The following is a 26359-nucleotide window of genomic DNA, read 5'->3' as shown; positions in this document are numbered from 1 at the left end:
AGTTCAGATTATTACACTGATTGTCATTCAGCTGAGACTTCGCAGCTGCCTTCCAAGGTGCCAGAAGGCGGGGTCTATCTGTGAAGGTGAGTACAATTCATACATATATCCTTCATACTTTTAGGAAACCTCTTGTAGAAGAGAATGCTTATGGTTACTGATAGCCTACCACCATTATACACTCTGATATGAAAAAATAAGGCATCTGGCAATTATCCCAATCTGAGTGTGTTTACCTAATTCTCCACCACATGTTTCTGCAACCAATTTATTGCCCCTTTCTTGTGGTTCTTTCTGGAGCAAAGGAACATCATCACATTGAAATGATTTTTCATATTCTTACAAATACTTTACCAATTTTAGCTAAAAGTTCAGTGATATACTGACAATGCTATGTCTAACACAATCATATCAAAGTGAATTATGACTACTGCCCTCAGACATATATGTCATATCAATTCGTGTTTGATTTTCTCAGTGGCTTTTATATCTGTCAGGAGATCATGGTCCCATGAACTTCAAACAGTCCCAAGTGAGTCGTCAGAAATGGAGTTTCTGTGGATCCTCTGAACAGGGGAACTCACACATCTACTTGATCAAACAGTACAAAGCAGGATTAAATAATAGGACTTTCACATCATGGAAACTTACTAGCCAGAGATGACTGACATTTTCTAAGGTGAAAAATTGTGTTGACTTTGACAATATAAAACAACATGATTAAGGGTAAATTAAGTAGAATCAAAGTATATGGCTCTAACAGAAAGCTGAACATGTCACAAGAACTAACTCATCAATACAAGAAAAAGGGAAACAGTATGTGTTCACAACGTAAGCCAACTGAAGTTTTACTACTTCCCAGCTATTTACTTAGTGATTGCCTTATCAATATCTAGGCTTTAAAAGATTACCAGTGCCATGTCAGAAGATCCCAAATATTGATCTCTCCTAGCAATACGGGGTCATGTTCTTTTAAGGGGCCATATTAGGTAATGGTTTCTTTACCCAAAGCTGTTCTGTCTTTATAGCACAGAATAAGTTGAAGAAGGCAAGTTGATACAGGTCAAATTTTGGGGGCCTATTAAAGGACAATAAAGGCAAAAACAAGGGAAAAAAACTATTAATTTACTTCTCTTTTTAGCCCATCTCAAATTTTATTGGGGGAGTCTACTTTTTTTATTTTTGAGTATACTAATCCTGTGATAGTTTGATTTGTCATAATGCATAGATATCAAAGCCACAGCTCAATCTTAAACGTAAAATGTATACGTCTTGAACGAATTAACCGTGGCAGGATAAAAATGTAAGAGTTTCATATGTAAAAAGGAATTACATGTAAAACAATATTAACATTTTTACTGGTTCCTGTCTATGATTGAGTATAGATTAAGAAAACAAATAGAAAAATACAATTTGAAAATTGTGTATATTGGCAGTTATATTCCAAAGGAAATTATATATATATATATATATATATATACACACACACACACACACACACACACACATACACATATCAAGCTTTGTCATTATTTTTGAGAAGGTAATTGTCTCATGTGCAAAATGAATTTGTCTTAAGTTTCACATTAATGATTAAGAATCCCTCATGATTAAGGAGTCTCATTAAGTGTTAGAAGCAAAATAACATAGAGATTATGAGCATAAGCAAAGTTATTTAAATTACTTGGGCCTTAATTTCATCATCTGAAAAGTAAGGATAATAATTATGCCTACTCCATTGAGTTTTGGTGAGGATTAAATAAATTAATAAAGAGTCTGGTACTCAGAAGCATTGGTTATTATGACAAATAACATGGCCTTTTACCTCAACTCCTTCCTCAACTTTAAAAAAACTTAGATTGTATTCTATAATAGGGTTTTACTAAGGGCCAATTTATCCCACTAAGTTAAATATAAACAGTTAAATATAAAAATTAATATTTTAGATTAAATATTAAAATTCAATATTCTTCCTTTGCTTCTGTTCAGAATTTCACTAATAATGTTCCATATATACAAACACAATTTCCACAGCTAAGCACTCTCTCTATGGTGCTTAAAAAGCTTCCAAACAGCCAGGAATGTACTTACACAGTTTGATTAGCCCCTTATGTGAGATAAATGAACATTTTTTGCAAACACTGAGTGTGATACAAGTGAGTGTGATACAGAGATTCTCTGTAGGACAATAAATATACCAAATGTAATGTTTCTGAAATAATACGATTTAGTTCTCAAAATAAGTCCACCTTTTTAATTAAAGAGCCAGAATTTTAGGAAGGTACAAGGATAAAAAGAAAAAGGTTGTAAGTGGCAGAATACAAATGGGTATGTTTACACACAAAATTTATAATAGTTCACCAGAACAAAAACACACTTTGAACAGGGAACAAAATCTGGCATGAACAGTTAAATTTGTCAAACAACTATAATGTAAAGAAAAGACACAGCACATGTAAAAGAACAGAAAAGAGCTTTAACCATCTAGTGAATTAAACATATAAAAGGCAGACTAGGTTTCCATGGGATTACAAACATGTAAGCCTAGTCATTAGAATAAATGCTTTGAGAATAAAATCTAAAACTAAGGCTAAAGTTATCCTTCAGAAAAAAAGACCAAAAACTAATCTCTTACTGTTTCCCCAGCCCCACACCACCAAGCAGAAACGTCTGGGAAGATCACAGAGGAACGTACCTTCTGCAAGCAGACTTCATCCTTGCCGCATATGATCATGACCTACACTCACTCACCAATCTGCCCTAGACATACAAATCCATAGCAACTGATTAAAAAATGAAAACATCATCAAAAATGCACAAATTCTTATGAAAAAGCATAATTTTAAAGAAAAGATCATAGAAAAGCATAAAAGAAAAGATCATAGGCAAGGTTGTCAGAGCTATTTAAATTTAAAGCCCTCTCCTTCTGGCTTTCCCTCTCCTCTATTTATTTTTATAGAACTGCCAAATGGCTTTCCTCAGGTACTAAGATTGTATAGTTTTGCAAAAGCATAAGAAATATCATAAATTCTAAAGATATCATTGATTACTTAATAAAGATAGCCACCTCTCATCTGTACAATGCCTATCTCTGACCGTTCCAAATCACCTTCCAATAGTTACCAATAACATAATTTTTATGTAAGATAGTAAAAAGTGTTACCTATTTGCAGATAAGGAAATTAAGCCACAAAGGTTAAGAGGCATTATCAGTCCTTAGAAAAGTCCCAGAAAATCAATCCCAAGCGTTAAGCTAACAGAACAGTCATACACCAAACATTTTGGAGACTTTTTCTCTGCCAGGCACTCTTCTAGATCAGCAGTTATCCAGAGTGACAAGGTCCTTGTCCTAATGTATCAGATACTGCAGGAAGGGAAATCAATGGTAAAAAAGTTATACACCATTATTCAAATGATCCCAGCCTTCTTTTGTTATTTGTTTGTTTGTTTGTTTTGGTTATTTGCAAGTCATTTACTGCTAAAATGGAAAAAAAAAACTATTAAGAGCCCCCCTTCCTCAGGGGCTGTACTTAGAACTGTAAGTTATCAATGGACAGATTCCAGAAATTTGAGCTGAATTGGCGAACAAGCTTTTCGAGATGTGTGTAACCCTACCCTAAAACAGCCCCCTCTTTTGTATCAAATCAAAAACCTATAGGGGAGAAAAGATACAGGGACTGGGAAGAAGAGAAAGTGATTGATGATACTCCTTGTTCCAGAAGAAGGTAATCCTCTCTCAAGCCACCTATCCCACTCATCAACTCAAGCTTCCTAAGAAATATATCCCTCAGGGAAGTCCTTTGCCCTGTCACCTACATGAGCATCAGTAGCTCAAGAGCTTTCATCATGAACTGATTGCCCATGTTCCTCAGATGTGTGAACTAAGAGATGAAAAATAGTCCCTTTAAGGAGGAACTTAACCTGTGGAATTAACGACCTATATTTTCAAATTGGCAAATATTTTCATTTATAACAGTTACACGTTCTATATGTAATATTATAGAAATATGACCTGAACTCAGGTGGCAATGGAGGAATTTCTAAATTTAATCAATTCTGTTAGTGAGCCAAAAAAAAAAAAAAATATATATATATATATATATATATATAAAATGTATATATAATAAAAATTACAGATCTGGAGAAATGATGGCTTTTGAATAATAAAACAGTGACTATAAAGATATGTATACTCATATACTTAAGTTTTCTAATGTATAGTCAACATTCTAAAATGTGACACAATCACATCTAAACTTAAATCTGTAAAATAATTTCAAATTAAATATTAATCAAAGGTGCAATTATACCAAATCAATTTCATGCATTGCCATCTTACAGGATGAAGGCAAACTGAAGTATAAATTATTTATAAGAAAAAAAATCCATAATAACATTGAGCTCATCATTGCAGTAATTGTAGCATTTCAAGGCAAGGGTAGAGAGAGAGGAGATTTCCTTTGTTCATATTTTCCTATCCAAAATTTCATGAATAAATCATATGTTTCAACCCTATTTTAAAAAATTAAAGAAAATTTGAATCTGATGTTTTTTAAAACATTAAAAAACAAAGAGGAGCTTTAACTGAATCCATAACAGCATATTAAAAGATTTCCTTGATTTATGTATGCTTGTGTGTATATGTGTGTGTGTGTGTGTGTGTGTGTGTGTGTGTGTGTGTGTGTGTTGTGTGTGTATCCTTTCTGGCTTCAATAAAATCCCTTTAAAATTGGAACCACTTCATTCAAATTAACATTCTTTCCTCTCTCCGCTTAGTATAACTAACTGTTGTAGCTTAGAAAAGGGTTATCATCAGCACAACTGAGTTAGTCAAAAGAAATAGTTACCAATGTCTCAGATTTTATGTCTTCCTTTAGGCAAAAGCAGAAGGAATGTTCTAAAATTTTAAAATTTTAAAATACTTAACATGCTTATTTATATTTATATGAAAATGTTTATATTTTAAAAATTCATATTAAAATTTTATAGTCAATGTTTTTAGTTTTATTAACTTTTAAATTTAACATTATAAGGGAAAATCTGAATTCTATATTTTTTGGAAGAATTCTATGCTGGATTATTAAAATAAACTTTGGGATAAAGTTTGATGTTATATATTCACCTATAAATGTTAATGTGAGGTTATCTAATAGTTTAGGGGGAAAATGATGCTTATTTCCACTGATGTATATCCATACATGTATCTTTTGGCTATCCATGCAAAATATCTTCTATTAGTATAAATTATAAAATCTTAACTTCACTCCTTCATTTAACGCATATTAAATTTAGTCTGAGATACTGATCAGAATATGATGTTAAACTAATGTCTGACTTAAAGTTCTTTTCAGAAAAATTAGCTGATATATGCAATCACAGACTTGACTTATCATTACAGTTGATTCTAGAAAAAAAAATATTTGTTCCTAAATAGAAAAAAAAAAAGAAGATTCATAAAGTAGACCAGGCACAAAAAATGCAGATGATTTATGCAATCTCTCATTTCTACTGGACATATAAAATGCCAAATTGTACATTAGCACCTTCAAATATAAGAAAGAAAACATTGTTTTCCACTGTTTTTGGTTGGAGATCATTGTATAGAATTTTTTACTGGCAGAAATTCAGTAATAACACACCCTTTGTGACCTGTGCTAGGTACAACAAGTTATACACAGTGCTTAAAATTAAGTGGGAAATACAGACAGGTAAACATTTAATTACAATACAGGACTTACATGCTGTGATCAAGGTGTGGTGTGGGTAAGGTTAACCTTGACTTGTGATGGGGAGAGGAGTGGGGTATACAGAAAAGGAGGCTCAGAGGATGTGATAACTCTGCTGAGGTCTGAAGCAATAAATAGCTTTTTCCAGATCAAAGGGATGGGGGTAGGAGAGCGTAAACTCTAGGCTACAGTGCCAGGATCACACAAATCTTTGCAAGTCATTTTAAAGAGTTTAGATTTTAGGAGCAATTGAGAACATCTGAGTGAGCAATCAAGAGAGATCAGGTTTTTACTTGTAAAGAAGTATTACAGTTACCTAAGTGAGAAATGATGGTGATACTAATTAGAAAAATAGCAAAGGGGATGGAGATAAGTGGGAAAACACTAAAGCTATTCAGGAAAAAGCATCAGGAAGACCTGATGATCAACTGATGTGAACAGACAGAAAGAAAGGAGGAAGGAATTGATCTTAGGTTTCTGGTCTGCTGGGCTGGATAGACGGCAGGGTGGTATCATTCTCAGAGTTAGGAAATAATAGAGGACAGGCAGGGATAGAAAGGAAGATGAAGAGTCTCATTCTGGATATTTGAGTGGGAGATGCCACCAGGACCTCCAAAGGAGCTGAGTGTAGAGGTCTGCCTAGAGAGAACAGAACAAGGAGTGAGTCAGGACAACTTTGATAACTGAATCCCAGGAGGAAGGTGCGGTCCTCCAGGGTAGGCCACAGAGTAAAATCTCCTGGAACATGCACATTTCAGCAGTAGACTCAGCAGAGCCAGAAAAATAAGAGGAAAATCAATAGCATATGTGTGGTAGACCTTGCTAGTTGCCTACTAAATACCCATTGTTTGGAGAAGAAATGGGCCAGTTAAAAACACATCTCTCCATGCAACTTTGAAACTAAGGGTGGCCATCAAACATCGTCCTAGCCAACAAGATGTAATCAAATTCTAGTGGGTGGGACTTCCAGGAAATTTATTATTTTTCTAAAAAAACAATAGGCTGATGATTTTTCACATTCCTCCCTCAAGAACAGCACAGAAATATGACACTGGAAGGTGCAGCAGTCACCTCGCAACCACAAGAAAGAAAGTCACATACTAAGGTTGGTAGAGCAGGAAAAAATCAAAGGGAGCTGGATTCTTAATGGCTTCTTGGAGCCGATATACTTTCTCTCTACATCCTTCCTCCAGAATCAAATTTAAACCTATTTGGCTAAATTGTCTGACTGTGGTTACATGCAATAGGATGCAATCCTGATCTAGCTGGGTGCCATGAAATTCTGGGAAAGAGAATATTTCACAAATAAGGTCAACTGTGTCAAATGGCTGCAAGAGGTAAATTACATCCATAATAGAAGGCAAAGTTTAGAAAGCTGAGGTCAAGGCTATTTAGAGTAACAGGATATTAGTGAGAGAGAAGGGTAAGGAAGGCCACACACTGCGCTCTGCACCTCTTTGCAAAGTTTTGGTAAAGCACTATATTTAAATTGCCTATGTTTGGAATACTGAATGGATCCTTGTTATATGGTTTTCAAAATGCTGATGTAGAAGAAGAAAACATCCCCAAACACAAAATGGAAACAATAGTATATCATATGCTTACTCCTATGATCTTGAAACAAAGAACCATGAAGATAACCACACACCTGAATCTGAGATACACACTTTTGAAATTGTTTGTCCTCCCACAAAGTACCAAATATTACCGTTTATCCAAAATGTCTTCTGAGAAAACCAATTTTTTTCTGAAAAAAAAATTCTGACAGTTCATTTAAGTGTGGGAATCATAATAATTTAGATCTCCTACTGGTGTTTCACATCATTCATTAATATATTAAAAGCTATGAAGTCTTATAGAGAAAATACACTTAAAGATGTATTTTCCAAATTATTTTTTTAACAGCTCACAGAAAAAAATTCACTGGAGCATATTTTGAGAAAGGCCACAATAAAATATTTAAATGCTAACCATGCCAATAACAACAGTTTTCCAAACCCTTAAAAATATACTGTCATAAAAGACATACTGTATACTGATATATGAAGAATACTTATCATTTCACAAATATTTATGTGGATTTTAAATACACCTGTGTATAAGAAGATGCCTACCTCTGGGAACAGAAAGCTTTTTCTAAATGTAACAATATATGGTATTTTGTTTTCAGCATCCCCCTTCCTGAAATAAAGAGATACATTCTCTGGGACCACAGGAATGGAAAAGGTAAGCCTAATAATGTGCCTAGTACAATAAATAGCACGTAAAACCACAGCTACCATTCATATAATGCTTACTGTTGGCCAGGCACAGATCTAAGCACATTATGCGTGTTAACTTACTTAATCCTCTCCAAAGCTCTATAAGGTAAATAGAATAATATCCCCACTTCTTATTAAAGTATAGAAAGGCTAAGTAACTTCACCAAGGGCAGAAAGCTATGCTAAATGAACATTTACTGAGTTTGTTGGGAACAAAATTTATTTTACCTTGACAGAATTAATCGTATCTATGAACAGTTTCCATAATGCAGTCTATGGATAAGAGCCATGGGGTTAATGGCTTAAGAGAACCCCTTATATTAAAAGAACACAAACTCCTCTTGGAATAGGTGTTGTTATTCACCTGAAGCTGATGATCAAAATTGTGAAGGAGATTGAAGAATCATAGCTGACAGAGTCCAGAAGGAACCTGTTTCACAGGAAACCATACAGAGACCTAAGTGGTCATTACTTTTTAAAAAGAAGGAAAAAAAAGAAAAGTGGTAAGGAATTGACTTTATTGCCTACAAATATTGGGGAGTCTAACCACATAATTCTGAGGTTATTATTCAAGTTTTAGGTTTTGGTGATTTTGACAAAAGATGAGAGAAGTGGAGGAAAAGGTAATTATCAGCAGGACCTAAAACATTGTCTCCACTGGCCAGAAAACATTGTCTGGCCATAAAACACTGGCCATAAAACATTGTCTCCGTTCCTGTGGAATTTTGGTTCATTGTTGCTTTCTTTCCTGAAGTAGTCCCAAAGGTAAATATGTTATAATCATATTTTCCAAGAATTCCCTCAAGCAAGATTCAACAAGGCTGCAACCTGCCCTAGACTTCTTTTTATATATATATATAAATTTATTTATTTTTGGCTGCATTGGGTCTTTGTTGCTGCGTGCGGGCTTTTTCTAGGAGCAGTGAGTAGGGGCTACTTTTCATTGTGGTGCACGGGCTTCTCATCGTCGTGGCTTCTCTTGTTGCGGAGCACGGGCTCTAGGCGCACGGGCTTCAGTAGTTGTGGCGCAAGGGCTTCAGTAGTTGCGTCTCACGGGCTCTAGAGCGCAGGCTCAGTAGTTGTGGCGCCCGGGCTTAGTTGCTCTGCGGCATGTGGGATCTTCCCGGACCAGGGCTCAAACCCGTGTCCCCTGCATTGGCAGGCAGATTCTTAACCACTGTGCCAGCAGGGAAGTCCCTACACTTCTATTTTAGAACTAAGGGAAGTCACTTGGGTGACGATGACAAGTGCTGAACTGTATGATCAAAATGTTCTCAGTGTCCTTCTACAAACACAGGCTCCTAATCCATTTTCTAGTGTCTGACCGATATAAGAATCTAATAAAAGGGTAACTTAATATGACTCAATCTAGATAAAGTACAGTATTATTTGGTAAAGAGATACAGGGTGATGAAGAAGGAAAGATTGAGACAGAATATAGATCCCTTGTGAGGGATGTCCTTTCCCACTTTCTTCTTAACTTTCTGGGTTTACTCTAAGTTTTACTTCATCATTCACTGGATAAGATTAAAAATGTCCCCATTCAGGCATACTAAATACCTTGGTCATAAATTTTTATTTCTCTTGACAAGTGTAAAATGTCATAAGCGCTATTAAAACTTCAATTTAAACCTCTGGTTAAATACGACATAACATAAATGTTACAAAAGCTACAATTTCCACTTTGGATACTAAGAGACTGCGATTAGAAACTGTTTTATTATACTCAGAAACCTAAATTAAACATCAGATGTACTTTATTAAAATTTAGGTCGCACTTAATAACGATCTTCAAACATAAGAGCTGCTATGATTTAGAAATGGCTTTTCTGTTATCACTTACCATGTAAAATGAAAGAAAGTCATGCTGCAGCACAGAATTTAAGTAAATTAAAGTAATAACTTTGTGTTAACATACGCTGATGCATGTAAGGGATATTGATGATGGAAGCTGAATAATCTTTTGTTCCGAACCTCTTTTAATACAACAAATGATCTTCAGGTAATTTAAACTAAAAGTCAGAAGGACAGATTAAATGATTTCCAAATGATCCTTCCAGCACAGTTCCATTCTTATTAATAAAACCTAGTTTTGTTTTATTTTACAGTTTTCATTCTAGGAAATGTAAAGTAAAATAAAAAACCTAGCATTTCTCTTTTGGATTTTGCTAAGCAAATATAGCCTTCCGTGAATTTACTTAAGAATATCTAAGATCCATTTCACATATTACTTTTCTTGATGAATGACGGTATGGATATTAATAGAGGTTTGAGTATCCCCTTCTCTGATTAATATTCCACTCTGTAAATATTCATATGTAGGAAGCAATTTTTTTTCCTTATTCATCCAGGCAAATGTATTTTTGTGCTCTCCCAAGCTTACCCCTACCATACCAGTACCTGCTGCACCGCCACCCGCCCAGTGCGCATGCTCCCTCTCTTCCCTTCCCTGTCTCTGTCTTTCTCTTTCTCCGCCCCCTCCTCCTTGAATCTCTTTCTCTGTTACTCTGGATATGTTTCCCGCTGTATCCCTCTTTTGCTTTTCTTTCTGTGTGTTTCTCTCCCTCCATTTCTGCCCCTGAATGCTGTCTCTACCAGTCTCTTACATATCCCTCCCCACTCTGTGCCTCCACTCTTACTGGTTTAGAAACCCAGGATAGTTCTCCTAAAATCATACTTCACCTGCTTCTCTTTTTAAAAATCAACCACATTGGGCCTGCATTCCCAAAAGGTGTTTGGGGCTCTGGGAGATGAGCAGGGGTCTATGAACTCCAGTTCACCACAATGTATACTAGGCTTCTCAAACTTGAATTTGCATGTGAATCATATGAACCACCTTAAAATATTGTTTAAATACAGGGTCTGATTCAGGTGGTCAGGAGGGGGGCCCAACATTCAGCATCTCTAACTTGCTACCAGGTGATGCCAATGCTGCTGGTCCACGGAGCATATTTTGAGTAGAAGCCTCCAGCTGCTGCCTGTAGTAGACCCAATCCTTCCCACATCTGAGTTTGCCTCCCCACACATTACCATCTGCGTGGGTCTCTTCTCTTTCTTATCCATATCATGCCTAGTTGCTGCAGCACCTAGATTTCCATTGGTTTTTACATCTTATTTTAATTAAGCTTTTCTAAAAATATATTTCATCAACCACAGATGAAAGCCTAAGGTTGTAATGAAAAATATTACTATGTTATAATTTTCTTTGATTTCTCATCAAATTTGCTTCATTAAATATAAATCTATTGGACTATGATAATAGCTTTACATATAATATACAGATTACTGGCAAAGTACAGGAATGCAAATAATTCTACTTTACAGAATACTTATTTTGTGTATTTTTCCCCCCTATCCAGAAAGAAAAAGAGAAAGTAAAGATGGTTAGGTCCTGTTTTGCACATGTAAAGTTTCTCAAGGGAACTTCAGAAAAATCCCTTCAGGTACCATCAATACTAATTGTTTCCTTATCAGTCAGGAAGTTTAAACCCCTTTGTTTTCTATCAGCCAGTCATTACACTCATAAACACAGGTTGATGCTACTCAGAAGGGGTGAGTACACTTAGAGAGCTTGTCCTACACTTATTAGAGCCTAAAAAGAACTCATTTGACTTTTTGTACTAGTGGAAGTCAACTAAATTTCCTGAGTAATGTTATCGACCAAAAGAGCCAATTAAATATTCCAAAATCTTGAAAGAAAGAAAAACTCCCAGGGAAATAGTACCGAGACTGCATTCTAAGAGCCGTGCCTTCAAATGAGTGTTTGAGATCACGTGACCTGCTTGCCTTTACAAACAAGTTGTGTGGAAATGAGATTGTTCCTTCAAGTGGCATTCTCATACTTTATGATGCTCCTCAGACATGGAATAAAACACTTCCAAGTTACATGTTAGATCACATCACTTACAATGGGCCAGGAATTGTGCTAGGCACTTGAGTCACAGATGGCTCCAGAGGAGGTGACTCTTGAGCCAATTATAAGAGAGTGACCGGGGGCTTCCCTGGTGGCGCAGTGGTTGAGAGTCCACCTGCCGATGCAGGGGAAACGGGTTCGTGCCCCGGTCCGGGAAGATCCCACATGCCGCAGAGCAGCTGGGTCGGTGAGCCATGGCCGCTGAGCCTGCGCGTCCGGAGCCTGTGCCCCGCAATGGGAGAGGCCACAGCAGCGAGAGGCCCGCTACCGCAAAAACAAACAAACAAAAACAAAGAGAGTGGCCGGTGGAACAGGAAGAGAAGCACATTCCAGGCTGCGGAAACAGAGGAAAGTGCCATTTCTTGGGGCTGTGATGGGCTGCAGCATACTGAACTACCGTCAGCCATTCAAAGCTAACATCACCTAATCCAAATTCTCAATTCCACTTTCACGGTCATAGACTTGACCTTGACTTCACCATCAGCAATGATTGCATCTCTTGGAAAATCTCAGCTTCTACTGATTCACCCTCCAAAGTTAAACAAAGTCTTCAATCTCCAAATCTAATCTTCACTTTTCTCTTCATCTCCATTACTACACTTATTTCAAACTAGCACCATCTCCTGCCTGTAATACTGCAATAGCTTCCTAACTGGCCTCCCCCAATCATTCTGCAATTCATTCTCCCAACATGCAGTACGCAAGTATCACATGAGTGACATTTTAGACTATAAATAAGATCATGTCACCTCCATCATTGCCTGAAAACTTGCTGTGGTTCTCATTGCACTGAACATACAGTCCAACATCACTAACCCGGTTACAGGATCCTGCATGACCTGGCCCCCACCCATCTCTCTAGCTGTTTCCCTTACTCATATGCCTTACTAGCTATCTTTCATTTTCTCAAATATGCCCAAGTCTATCATTTCTCATGGCCTTTTACATGTACTATTCTTTTTGCCTGAAACACCTTTTCTTTTACTTTGTGTCTTGGTAATATCCACGGGTATTTCTGCTCTCAGCTTAACCCCAATCCTTCCTGGCACTTGGCACAATTTTAAGGATAAAGTTATTTGTATGGTTACTTATTTTCTGTCATCATAACCCCCTCTTCCCACTATTTTGTAATTTCTATGAAGGCAGAAACCATTTTCTTTTTTGTTCACCACTGAATAGCTAAAACTAAGCAAAAGGCCTGGAAAGAGTTACTTAGGGAAAAATATCAATTTTTTGGATAAACTATATTTTGTTATTCTTCATATTTTTATTTAATGCCTGACTTTTTAAAAACAACATTTTTAATGCCCACATTGTGTAACTAAGAAAAGAACTTTTATGCCTTCAAAACATTCAATGGGGCTTTATTCTGACAAAAAAGCTTGAATTGATAATTAATGAAAGGTTTAAGTTAATTTATATTGTATTAATTAAAATTAACTATACTAAGAATGTTTAGGTATGTTTTATTAAACTTGTCATTGAAGCAAAAATTTTTAAATAAATACAAATGATTCTCAAGTTAGTCTCTGTATGTGGGAAAGATGTCTAGCATTTAAATCACAAGTAAATTAGGAGGATTAAAAGGAAGGGCGATATGATGATAAGATTTAAGAGATAACCATGGTTATTAGTTTTTAAAGGCAATATTGTTGATATGAGGAGACACTGCCAAGAATTTTCCATAAATAACTAAATACTGAATTGATTTCCTGGAAGCCTCAAGGGACTTTATATCTAAGCATCAAATAGTGTTGGAATAATCATCTTAGTACTTTTCAGCATGTATGGACACCATCTACTTTTTGAGAAAATAAAAGGAGTGGCTCATGAGACTGGTAATGGAATACATAACCTTTAACCCCAAGATTACTGGATTGAATCTGGTCCAGGACGGTGTATGTAGTAGTATCCAGCAGATGGAACCTGTTTTGTAACATCCAATCTAGAGAGCTAAACTCTTCCATTTAGTCTTTATGACATAGCTATGTGTTCCAACATAGCCAATGCCTTTTTCTTTTTTTAACCAACCAAGAAAAGACTGAATATTAATTGAATAGTAAATAGTTTTCCCTAGAGAACATATAATGATGTTAGGATATCTAGAAGGATATCCACCCAACTTTCAACAGTGGTTAACTCTGGGCAAATGAGATTACAAGAACATATATTTTAAAAGAGCAAGTATGTTCTATAATGCATGTGTTTAGAAATAACATACAATAAGTTATTTTAAAATGATCTCCATAAGCTTACTAATCATATTCCTTAACCTGAGTTTGGGAGCAAAGGAATGAAAATGTATGACATGTCCCCACTCTAAGATCTTTCTACAAATTTGCTAAAGATTAATAAATGACAGTTGTGTGAGCCAAAAAAAAAAACAATAAAAGTTTGCCTAAGAAATCAACTGCACACATATCTACAGTCCATAATTGGTTTAACTAAGAGTAGTTTTAAGATAGAATGTCACCTGTTGGTTATTTATGAATAAGTAGTACATTCCCTGACACAGCCACCTCCTTTAACACCCACGTTCAAAAGGTCAGCGGACTTCATCCTTTTCTACTAAAATACCCATTGAAACTTAAACTTTCTCTTTATGCCCATCGTCACTGTCATCTCTCACATGGGTTATGGAATATGGGTTTCTGCTTTTATATTTCATACTAAATACTCTTTGGACAGATAAAACCAAAAAAAAAAAAGAAGAAGAAAGAATTTTTATGTTATTTCAAAGAAAATGAGAATTGTCTCCTCTCTTAATGTAGTATAGAAAGGATACTGCTCTTACTTTTCTCAACAAATACAGAATTCACACTATATTTACTTGAAGACATAATATTTCTATCCTCAATTTATGACACAATTTAAACCCGATATTTGGATGCAGCAAGTGATCTGATGGACCACGGAGGTTACACGATTTTTCCCCCTGGTTTTCTGATTTTTATTTCTCAGTTACTAAAGATGATAAAATAACTACAAATCCAACTTAAAAATCCCCAAATAATTGTTATTTAAAGACAGCTATAGGTGGAATGTTTGTGCCACCCCCCAAAAAAATTTGTATGTTGAAATCTTTATCCCCAATGTGATGGTATTTGGAGGTAATTAGGGTGGAATGAGTTCACTGGGGTGCCGCCCCTGTGATGGAATTAGAGTCTTTATACAGGGATAGAGACCAGAGCTTTCTCTTCACCAGGTGAGGAAACCAGGAAGAGAACTCTCACCAGAACCTGACCATGCTGGTACCCTGGCCTCTGACTTCCAAGCCTCTAGAACTATAAGAAATAAAAGTTTGTTGTGTAAGCCACGCAGTATGTGGTATTCTTGTTAAAGCAGCCTGAACTAAGACTGGCAACAGGGCTTCCCTGGTGGCACAGTGGTTGAGAGTACGCCTGCCGATGCAGGGGACACGGGTTCGTGCCCTGGTCCGGGAAGATCCCACATGCCGCGGAGCGGCTGGGCCCGTGAGCCATGGCCGCTAAGCCTGTGCGTCCGGAGCCTGTGCTCTGCAACGGGAGAGGCCACAACAGTGAGAGGCCTGCGTACCGCAAAAAAAAAAAAAAAAAAAAAAAAAAGACTGGCAACAACAAAAGACTATATTCTAACTGGTGGTAAAAACTCAGGTCTTTAGTAAATATAATCATGTCACAGAACTTAGCAATATTGCTTCTTTACTTAAGTGAAAAAACATGTGAATTCAAAACGAAAATTTTAATGTTATACCAACTGTAAAAGTTACAAAAATGAAATTTTTCATTTGACCCTAAGACAAAAATGATTTAACTCAATACTATTTGCATGCCTTGCATTAACAACGAGAATCTAAAGATAAGGGTAAATTTCTCATACCAGGAATTTCAACTCAAGATGGAATTTAATATACTTAACATGCTCTGTACTTAACCAGAAATTAATTTAAGAAAATTTACTTACTGAAACATTTAATTTAAATTTTAGTATATTAACACACATATCTTCAAATTCAAAATGAAGTCAGTCCATTTCTGAAATAAAAAGCATCCAGATCCCCTTTGTATAAATAATCCTAGTGTCTGGCCATAATACAGGGAAAGAGAAGAAAGCAGTGAAACCAACAGCACCGACAATTAGATTTATGATTTATAATTATGTGCCAGTCACTGTGCTACACACTTTATATGCATTATTTCATTTACTCATGAATCAATTTTGCAACAAAAAGTCATTGCATTTTAGGATATAAGTGTGCAACAAAGAAGAAAGATATTTTAAAATCATTAAACTAAATGAATCTTTAACATTCTTCATTTGAACACTGAAAACAAAAATAATATATATATAAATGTTTTAGAATCTCATCAAATCATGGAAAATGGCAAAGTTTTTTTAAAAGATAAAGCAGATTAGAGGAAACAAATATTTTCAAAGATGCAATATAGAGCTAGTTCAATTTCAAAGATAAAAAGTCTTTCAAGGAACAATATATGTGCGTGTGCACGCATATAAAGGTCAACTTGATTGTGTGCACAATCAATCAATCGATCGATCGATATTTTACAATATAATGGCATATTCTATTTTCACCTGCTCATCGGTACCATTTTACTGCCAGGAGTCATCCTTTCATCTTCAATGCTCCAGAGTTTAGAAATACATTCCACTATACCAACACCTGGCTCCTTAGCATACACGTCAGTACACTTTCTCATTTTATCCAAAGGAGGAAAATCAGATAATTCGAATTCTAAATCACTTTATAAGGAGAATTGTTTAATAACAATGAAAGATCATAGTGTATTGAAAGTAGTGGGAAAATATTACTTTAAAATATAAACATTTTGCCTCAAAGTAATTACTATTAAAAAGCACCCCGGTTAATAAAATCTCGGAAGATTAATCTCTGGTTAACTGTACAAAATTATTTTTTTCTGGAAAGATAGTTCTGTGTTTTGCTGCTAAGACAGTCAGCAGATGTCTGCCTAGTCTGAAGGGAATTTCTCTTCCTCAGGAGAAAACAGCTTACATAGGAAACAAATAGCCGTATGCTGACTATGTACTACTTAGCAGATGACGCAGAGAGACATGTTCTGTAATCGAAAGCATGAGGGTCAAGGTTCAAATTAATTTTCCTTAAAATTCAATGCAATTACCCAAGATCGAGTTACTTATTAAATATAAGTTGTGTTGAAGAACTGTGCTATCAATTTGTGCCAGGCATAAAATAAAGTTCTAAATTTACTAACTGGTAATGTTGAATATGGAAGAACAGACTCGTAAAATATTTTTCTAAACATTTAGTAGACTCTCAAATAGAGCTAATACGAAACAAAAAAATACTACTTGCAATACCATTTTAGAAAGCTGGGTTTGAAACTGAGTTAAACAGTGAATTTTCATAAGTCTTAGAAACAGCAATATATTCTAAATTTACAAGTTAAAGTCCTCATCAAGATATATCATTCTTGGCTTGCAAAGAAAAACAATAATTAAAAAAACAAATTAAAAAAAATGCATCTGTGATTAAAACTTGGTTTCCTTTACAGAGATAAGCTTCCAAAAATTCAAGGTGGAAACTTTAGGTGTAAGGACTACCATATATTTCTTAGCATTCCAATTCTTAGACTTTATAATTGTGTGAGATAAACTTAATTGCATCAAAACTGAGTTTTCAAGAACAAGAATACAATTTTTACTACATGGCAAAGATCAGCACCTAAAGATCGGTCAGTGCTTTTCACTGGGTCCAACCTGGTTATAATTGCGATTTAAATGAAAACAAAAATAAATAATCCTAAAGATAACCAATAAATGCAATCCTTTTGGTACATTATTTAAATTTAAATAAATATTAAAAACACAAAAGACAAGAATATTATCATTTCTATACAAAAATAAAAGTTTTAAATGATGTTCCATAACATTTTTTTCTCCACTGTTTGAGAGATTGACAACTGTTAGGAACCAAGAAATCCAGTTGTTGTTACAGCTGTAAAACTTGGTTTAAAGGCAAATAAAACACAGATAAATGTTTTTAAAAGCATTACCAACAACTGTGCTGTGAAACAAGTGTTGCCTCAAGACACTTTTGTTAATGCTATTACTTTGGGCTATAGCGTCACTAAGAAATTAGATGAAATCTTTGTCTTCCTGTGTCTGAGCCTTTGGGAAGAATAAGAATAGCTCTTACTGAACTTCTGGTACCTAAACTAAGAAAATATGCAAAAAAATAGTAATATTCTCCAGGAAATAATAAAACCAAGCTATAATAGTACTTTATAGATTTAACCTACAGCAAATATGACCCATGTTTCCCTGCCCTCCTTCCCCTCCTGTATTTATGTAACATACAAAAGGCTAGTTTTGATTTTAGGATGCAAACATATTTTAAAATGGTGAATGAGCAGTAACCATTGGCTAAAATAAATAACTGAAATACATGTGAACTAAATTACTATATATCTATTTGTAGTGCACTGAACCATGAATTTTTTTAGACACAAAAACCCATTTTAACTGCAGAGTACTTAATTTTTCCCATATAACTTATGTGACCAAATAACACAATTTCTTTAAATTAAAACATGCTTTTAATTTTTACAATTTATATAAAAATTATTGGAAGCAAACACTACCTGAACTTTTCTCATGTTTTCAAATAATTATTATCACTAATAAGGTGATCCTGGGCTTCCCTGGTGGCGCAGTGGTTGAGAGTCCACCTGCCGATGCAGGGGACACGGGTTTGTGCCCCGGTCCAGGAAGATCCCACATGCCGCGGAGCGGCTGGGCCCGTGAACCATGGCCGCTGGGCCTGCGCGTCCGGAGCCGGTGCTCCGCAACGGGAGAGGCCACAACAGTGAGAGGCCCAAGTACCGCAAAAAAAAAAAAAAAAAAAAAAAAAGGTGATTCTTATTATCAAACTACCCTTATTAACAGCAAACTATATTTGATAAATATATAATATCTATATACTTCTCCCTTCCCAAGTATATGAATTGTTACTGAATATGATCTTAAAGTATTTTCTAGAGTAGTTTGATTAAATTTTATTCAGTAAATTATGATATCCTTTTTTCTCTGGAGCTTGACAACATTTTGGAATGTGTCAGGAATATCCCATTAAAATTTGTGAACTATGCATTAAGGGACTATGTATTTGAATATTTTACTGGTAAAAGTTATATAGTGCTCTTATGTCTGGTTTCAATTTCATGATCGTATATTTGTTGACTGAGACTGCAAGAGCTTTTCCCATAATGGACTCTCAAGGTAATGGAACATCTAAGTTAGAAACAGAACTTAACTGGAAACTAATGGTGTCTTTTAAAATAACTGCACAAAAGCCAGATTAAAACAGACAGGTCTCTAAATCCCAATGCATTAAGGATATCTTGATCATCTGAGGTAAAACTAGAGGTGTTTTGAAAAGGAAGATCTAGAGGGTAAGCATTTAGACTCTCTACTCAAGTCTATAAACTTTTTTAAAAATTCTGACAATGATAAGAATACAAAGAGAGTAGAAAATAATACAGAAGCATGAGATGATCTTTGATATTTCTGTCGGTACACATTTCTTATAAAGAATTCTAATTCCAGAGAATAAACAATCACTGTTTTTCCCTCCTCATCCTCAGTTTCTTACATACCCCACACAGGAGTTGGCCTAGGTTATCTACATCATCTTTCTTGATTCTCTAAATTTGTTCTCAAATGTTAACTCACATTTATCTTCACAGAAAATAATAATTCTTAAGTATAACGATGCCAAGCATTAGAAAGGTGTTAATATCGTAACTTTGAAAGATGACTTTGTCAAAACATATATATGTGTCTTATAAATAAGTTGAAACTTTAAAATTATTTTGCTTGTGCTACATTTAAAGTTGAGCTTAAAAAACAAAAGAAAAAGAAAAATATCTTTCTGCTGTGATTATAGCTTTTATACATCTCACTGATTTAGCTCTAGAACCTTCACTGAGAATCAAGGCAATAAGAGAAAGTACAATAAGTTAATTATCAGTTAACTGTGAATAGAGAAATATAAACTTGGGTTTCAAGTAAATGTTTTAAAAATGTGAATGCCTAATTCTGACAGAGGTTTAAATGGTTACTTTAATTTTTTATTCTATCTAATTAAATTTTATGCTCATATCAGATATCTTTGGCCTTCTGTCTCAAGGTAAGTATTACGTGGCTCTGTGAGTGTGTTCAAATCATCTAAATTCTCTGGAGATGATTTCACATTAATAATATGATTGAGTTGGAATAATCTACCTTTAAATTCCTTTCTATGTCTATAATGTCATAATTATCTGCGGTTCTTTATATTCATGTTCTAGTTGAATGCAGGAGACAATGTTAGAGATTATGAAAACTGAGTATATAACTAAAATTTTGAACATACATTGCAGTAAAATATCAATCACCTTGGAAAACATTATATATAAATATAGACATAGTTATGTATACAGTTTCATATATAATTATAGACAGCTAAATTTAAAGTGATATTAAAATTTAAAGTGAATTAGATCTAAATTTCATTTGTGTCTCCAATCCCTATACAATTCTCAGTTTCTGTCACATATACATATACACAGCAGGATTCTTTCAAAGGAATGAAATTTTCTGGCCGCCTCTTGAATGTTTATTGAAAATAAGCCTAATTCTAATTCAAATACAATACACATCTAGACTCTATATATAACAACTTAATCATTAGTCAACTAAATCCTTATTGAGGTAATTCCAAATGAGCAGCCTTTGGTATTTGTGTAAATAAACTGAACCATCAACTCCCTGAGGATTCCATCCATGTGTTTTCCTCCAAGGGTGCACTACAGTGTAGCCAAGATAATACAGTATGAGGCAGATACATACATTTCTTTGGATATAGCTTTACCGAAAGTGTATTTCTGAGAATTAGAAACAGTTTAAAACTACACCCTACACTACCAGGTGAAAGTATTTCTCCTAATGAAGACAAATGAAAAATACCCTACACTATTATATTTCCATAAACATCCTCATTTTCTATATATTTAAAAGGAACAAAGGAGGCGAATACATCCATTTCAGTGAGCATGTTCAACAGAAAACAGCTCCAAAAAGTAAAACAAAGCACAAGAAACTCTGCTCCATACTCTGTAATAACCTAAATGGGAAAAGAATTTGAAAAAGAATAGATATACGTATACGCATAATTGAATTGCTTTGCTGTACACCTGAAAGTAACACAACATTGTAAATCAACTCTAGTCCAATATAAAATAAAATTTTTTTTAACTAAAAAAATTTTTTTAAAAAGTAAAACAGTTCAACAACTATGTGTAAATCCCAATTTAGCTTGAATAACCAGCTAAGATGAGAAATATAGAAAATTCAAACAAATAGTAGATGATATTCATATACAAATCTAGAGATTTTCCTCAGGTAAAGCCTGTGATACAGGTTTAAACTTTTATTACTGTGATCAAGTGAAATGATCCCATGTGGCCATCTCTCCAAACACAGAAAGCCCATTTTACTTACTGGCTACCTCCAGCGATGCATTGTGACTCACAGCCTCTCCGAGGTAATTCCTTGCTACACAGACATAGACCCCTTCATCAGGCCTACTTTTTCGTCCATGCACTATACGTAAGAAAAATAAAGATCCACTTGGCAGCAACATTCGGTGTGAGCGAGGGTCATCTTTGTCTGTCTCCACTCTCTCCCCACCTTTGTACCATTCAATGGTGGGTGTGGGGCGGCCTTCAGCTTTGCAGTTCAAAGTTGCAGGTTCTCCTTTTGAGACAATTAGGTCGGAAGGGTGTTCAACAATGCGAGGTGGAAAATCTTCCTGACGAAGACGGGAGCCTGCATAAGAATTGACAAAATATCTTCATTTCATCACTTGAAAACAATTAAAAGTCTTATTTCAAAAGCATAGGCGTTAACACTACTATCTAAACACTGCATAATAATGACCTACTCTTCCTCACCTCCTTACTAACTAATCCTTCTGGTGTCCACCTTGACTATACCTTCTAATTCCTGAATCCTTTTGACCCGCCACTTAGAAAGTGCTGTTGCTAAAACTTTGTCTGTACAAATCCTGTCTGCTCTCCAAATCCCTTGTCCACAAATCCTTTCAGAACCCATTACCCTGTCTGTTTGTACCATGTACGTGCCTGTTTTTGCAGAGGAATGTGTTAGAGAATTGTCGACTATTACAAATAATGACATGGCTTCCTGGAATCTCATTTTTAATGAAACATCAATCAACACTTTAGCAAAACATATGCTATATAATAATAAACATTTATGTTAAAATATATATGATGGAACTGTTCTTTATATTTTTTTAAATAATAAATATATATGTGTATATATGTGTGTGTGTATATATATTTACTTTCCCAGAGTTTTTATTAATAAATTAAGTTCATTTGTCTCCAATAATTCTGTTACTATTTTAGTAGACTTCAAAGATGAAATGTTAAATAATGGAGTTTAAATAATATAACATTCAATGAAAAAGGATACTAGGTGAGAGCCTACATTCTCGACCTTATATATTACTTAATAAGTGAAGGCCTGAGTGTATGTGTCATTTAAATATTTTCTGTCTGTACCTTATTTTTTTCAATGAGATTATAATCTCTAAAAGAGGGATCAAGTTTCCTACCTTACTGTTGCCATGGATAGATTTCATATGTAAAAATCTTAGCAATTTCTCAACTTCAACAACCAAACCTTAAACCTTGTTCTCATCCAGTGTTCCGATCTCAATAAACAATGAAAAGTAGAAACCAGTCTCACTTGACACCCCTCTTTCTGTCCTCTAACCCTCCCCCAAGTTTCTTAAATCAATCTACTCATCTCACTCTCTACAGCCAGCTACCATCCCAGATCAAAGTACTATAGATTCCCACCAGGATTTAGGAAAGCAATTAAATAGCTTCACTTCAATGCAGCCAAATAATGGCTCTGAAATACAAATACAATCTGGGTCCTCCCCTACTTCAGTGGCTCTTAAAGGAAACTCATCGCTCTTAAAATCTTTAACAAAACTTACAAGAGACAGTGTGTTCATTCCCCTATCTAGATCTCAGGATGCTTCCTGTTCCACTCCTTTCTCTGCTTTCTTCACCCCAGTCTTCTGTTAGTTCCACAAATATATTAAGCTTCTTCCTACCACAGGCCTATGCCTACCACAGTGTCTGGGATCAAAAGGATCTTACCCTGGTTTATACCCATTCTTCTTTCAAATCCCGACCTTCCCTGATCTTTACCACAAAACTTAAATGCTTCTTTTTAGCAAGGGTATGAAACTACCTATGGTAAAATAATCAGAATTATATTTTAAATTTATTTGTTTGATGCTTTGAACACTGTCTGTCTTTCCCATCACTCTGTAAGATCTGTGGGTCTGATTTTGCTCATGGTTGCTTCCCTTATCCCTGGCAGAGTGCTGAACACACTACAGATACTCAACAAATAAGTGTTGAGTAAATAAAAAAATAAACAAAGTGCTAACAGCAAAACCCTATTTGAGTGGAATGATCTGAAGCTTAATAATCATGCACTGTACAAAGAGACTTTAAAAGATTTTATTTTTAAATTGTAACCATATAGGCGTACTGTTTAACCTTTACTAGACTGTAAGCTCTGCATGGGGTTTATTTACATCTCTAATTTGTAACTGCTGCAGTTACTATTTCTTAATGAATGATGAAACTAAAAGATCTATTATTTGCTTATGTCTACCATGAAGCAAAAAAATTATAATCTGAAATATTGAGTAATAGTTTTATAATCTGAAATATTGAGAAATAGCTTTAGTTCAGTGCATGGTATACAGCATACTATAAGTCCGTTAAATGAAACCAGGCTCTAAAAGAGGAGGAACTAAGCCAGCTACATGGGGAAAAAATTACTTGGAAACTCGTGGTCTTTAGCAAAGGCTATACTGAAGGCAAATGAAATTTAAATTGAATTTAAGATTACTCAACCACAAGTGCTGTATAGTTCAGAAAATAAAGCATTATAATATATTACTGGCCCTTATTTTGGCTGTAATTATGAAAGATGGATGCTAATGAAGATCAACTGCTGAGGTAATATATATTTAATTTAAGCCAATTTTATTTATATTCTGTAAGTCTATTTCAGATAGGAAACGGGGATGTACAGGTTGCTATAAGAATACAAAGAGTGGGCACTTAACACTGCACAAGAAAGGCATACCAACACATGAAACTTGAGGTAGGTCTTGAAAAATGAGTCAGGAAGAAAAGAAAGGAAAGGATTTCACTCAGAGACACAGCTACAAAAGCATGTGGTACACTGTGGGACCTGTAGGTAGGTTAGTACAGCCTCAGTATAAGGCAGGTGTCAGGTGGGCTTTGTACATCAAGCCAAAGTTCTGGAACCTAAATGAAGGCAACAAGAACATTCAAATATTTTAAGCAAGGGACTGCATGCTTAAGTTTGGTTTTAAAGAGCTCACTCTTTTGTTTGTTTGTTTGTTTGTTTGTTTGTTTGCGGTATGTGGGCCTCTCACTGTTGTGGCCTCTCCCGTTGCGGAGCACAGGCTCCGGATGTGCAGGCTCCGGACGCGCAGGCTCAGGGGCCATGGCTCACGGGCCCAGCCGCTCCGCGGCATGTGGGATCTTCCCGGACCGGGGCACGAACCCGTGTCCCCTGCATCGGCAGGCGGACTCTCAACCACTGCGTCACCAGGGAAGCCCAAGAGCTCACTCTTGATGGTATGAAACTAGACTGCAGCAGCTAAGCTAGGAAGGGATTAGTTAGGACACTTTTACACTCTTTAAACAATAAATTCTGAAAGCTTGAACTTGGATCTTGACAGACAGAAAGGAAGATAAAAGGAAGAATCTAGAGATATTTAGTTACAGTATCAACAGGACCTACTCACTGGCAATGTGGGAGAAGGTGGAAATGAAAAATGCACAAGATGGAAGAGAAGCAGAGGATAGAGAGATTCTGAGTTTCTGATCTGAGCAATGGGTGAAGGGCAGTCCCAATGAAGGTCAAGAATAAAAGAGTGGGATGTGGTGAGAGGAAGAAGGACAGAGATGATTTATTCAGCATGAGATGTGGAGAGTTTGGGATACTTCCAGAATATCCAAATAAGGACGACAAGTTGCCTATTAAATATCCAAGTTTGACCTCAGGAAAAAAATCTCAGTTGGATCCCTATATGAAAATCAAGTTGGAGACTGAAACTCTGGGAAAGAATAAAACTGCCTAGGGAGCGTGTATAGAGGAAGTAACGGCCAATTAAAGAACCTGGAGATCACCCAGGCTCCACGAAAGTGCAGTGGAGCTCAAGACTCTCTCCATCCCTAACCTACAGCCACGTATAGCTGGACCACAGCCAATATGACTTTTGGGAGTGGAGAGCTCAGGCCCAAGTTTTCACCATGATGTTTGTACAGCAGCATTCAGTAAAAGACTTTCAGCAATAAAAATGCTCTCTATTCTATTAAAGGCTAAATTTTCAAAATGCTCTGTGAAATATTCTGTTCTCAGATTGTTTACTCAAAAAAAGATCTGGGTTCTCAGGGTCTTTTAATCTTGCTAATGTACATTATGTGCTCTAGAAGAAAAGTATAATATGCAGCAATTTCTTAAACTTATTTGGCCACTGACCTCTATATTTTTCTTTTTATGGGACATACCACTGAACTTTGCTTCTGAGGAACACACTTCAAAAGAAAATACACTCTGTTAGCATATAATAATCTGAAGAGAATGAACAGGGTTAGCAAAAAAAAGAGTTACTTGGCTGTAGAGCCAAAACTTTTGGAAATCACAACAAAAAACATAGAAATGCCACATTTCTCATAAAGTACAACCTTCAAGAAAGGAACTTTCCAATTCCCGAGGGATATTTATCACAAGTCATCAGTTAACCTCAATAATAACAATTATAAATTGCACTCATCATCTCTATTAAAAACTATAATAAATTATTCTTTATTATCATGTCTAAACAGGAAGAAAAGGAATGGAAAAGAAAACAAATATTAATTATCCACCATCTCCTTTGTCACAACAGCATCTTCAGGAGGTGGGTGTTGTTATCTGGTACCTATATGGGGGAACTAAGCACTGGTGCTTGGCTGGAAGGTGGCAGTGCTGGGATCCAACCCTAGTCAAATTCAAAATCCTTGCTCTTTCCCACTATTCCATAAATATTGCTAGGATTAATTAGTTAAAATCCATTCTTGTTTCCAACACTGGAAGTTGTTAATTTTGATTACCTTTATTTAAAATGTAGATAATGAAAACAGTAAGAAGCAGTCAAACCTGATAACATCTAATGTTCTTTTCCCATGCAATCAGAGAATATCTAACTGTAAATCATATGGTTTCATAGTCACTTAACTCAGTAAAGACTTTCATGATGAACGAATGAGAACATAAAGCATTCCTTGTGAGCTTATCTAAATATGAGCTTG

The 26359-nt window shown here is 35.4% G+C and overlaps 1 protein-coding gene across 11 annotated transcripts in view; it reads right to left on the bottom strand.

Annotated features, from left to right (window-relative positions):
- Positions 1–26359, bottom strand: part of ROBO1 (roundabout guidance receptor 1) — a 1104762-nt gene that overhangs the window by 295441 nt on the left and 782962 nt on the right. For all 11 annotated transcript variants that reach the window (XM_049709943.1, XM_049709940.1, XM_049709942.1 and 8 more), the window contains one exon: positions 21420–21746. In XM_049709943.1, coding sequence (XP_049565900.1) covers positions 21420–21746 — 327 coding nt within the window. The remainder of the gene's footprint in view (positions 1–21419; positions 21747–26359) is intronic.

This window comes from Orcinus orca, chromosome 5 (genome assembly GCF_937001465.1).
Source record: "Orcinus orca chromosome 5, mOrcOrc1.1, whole genome shotgun sequence".
Classification (NCBI taxonomy): Eukaryota; Metazoa; Chordata; class Mammalia; order Artiodactyla; family Delphinidae; genus Orcinus; species Orcinus orca.
Note: the sequence above shows the minus strand (reverse complement) of the source record. Positions and strands in the feature narration are given on the sequence as shown.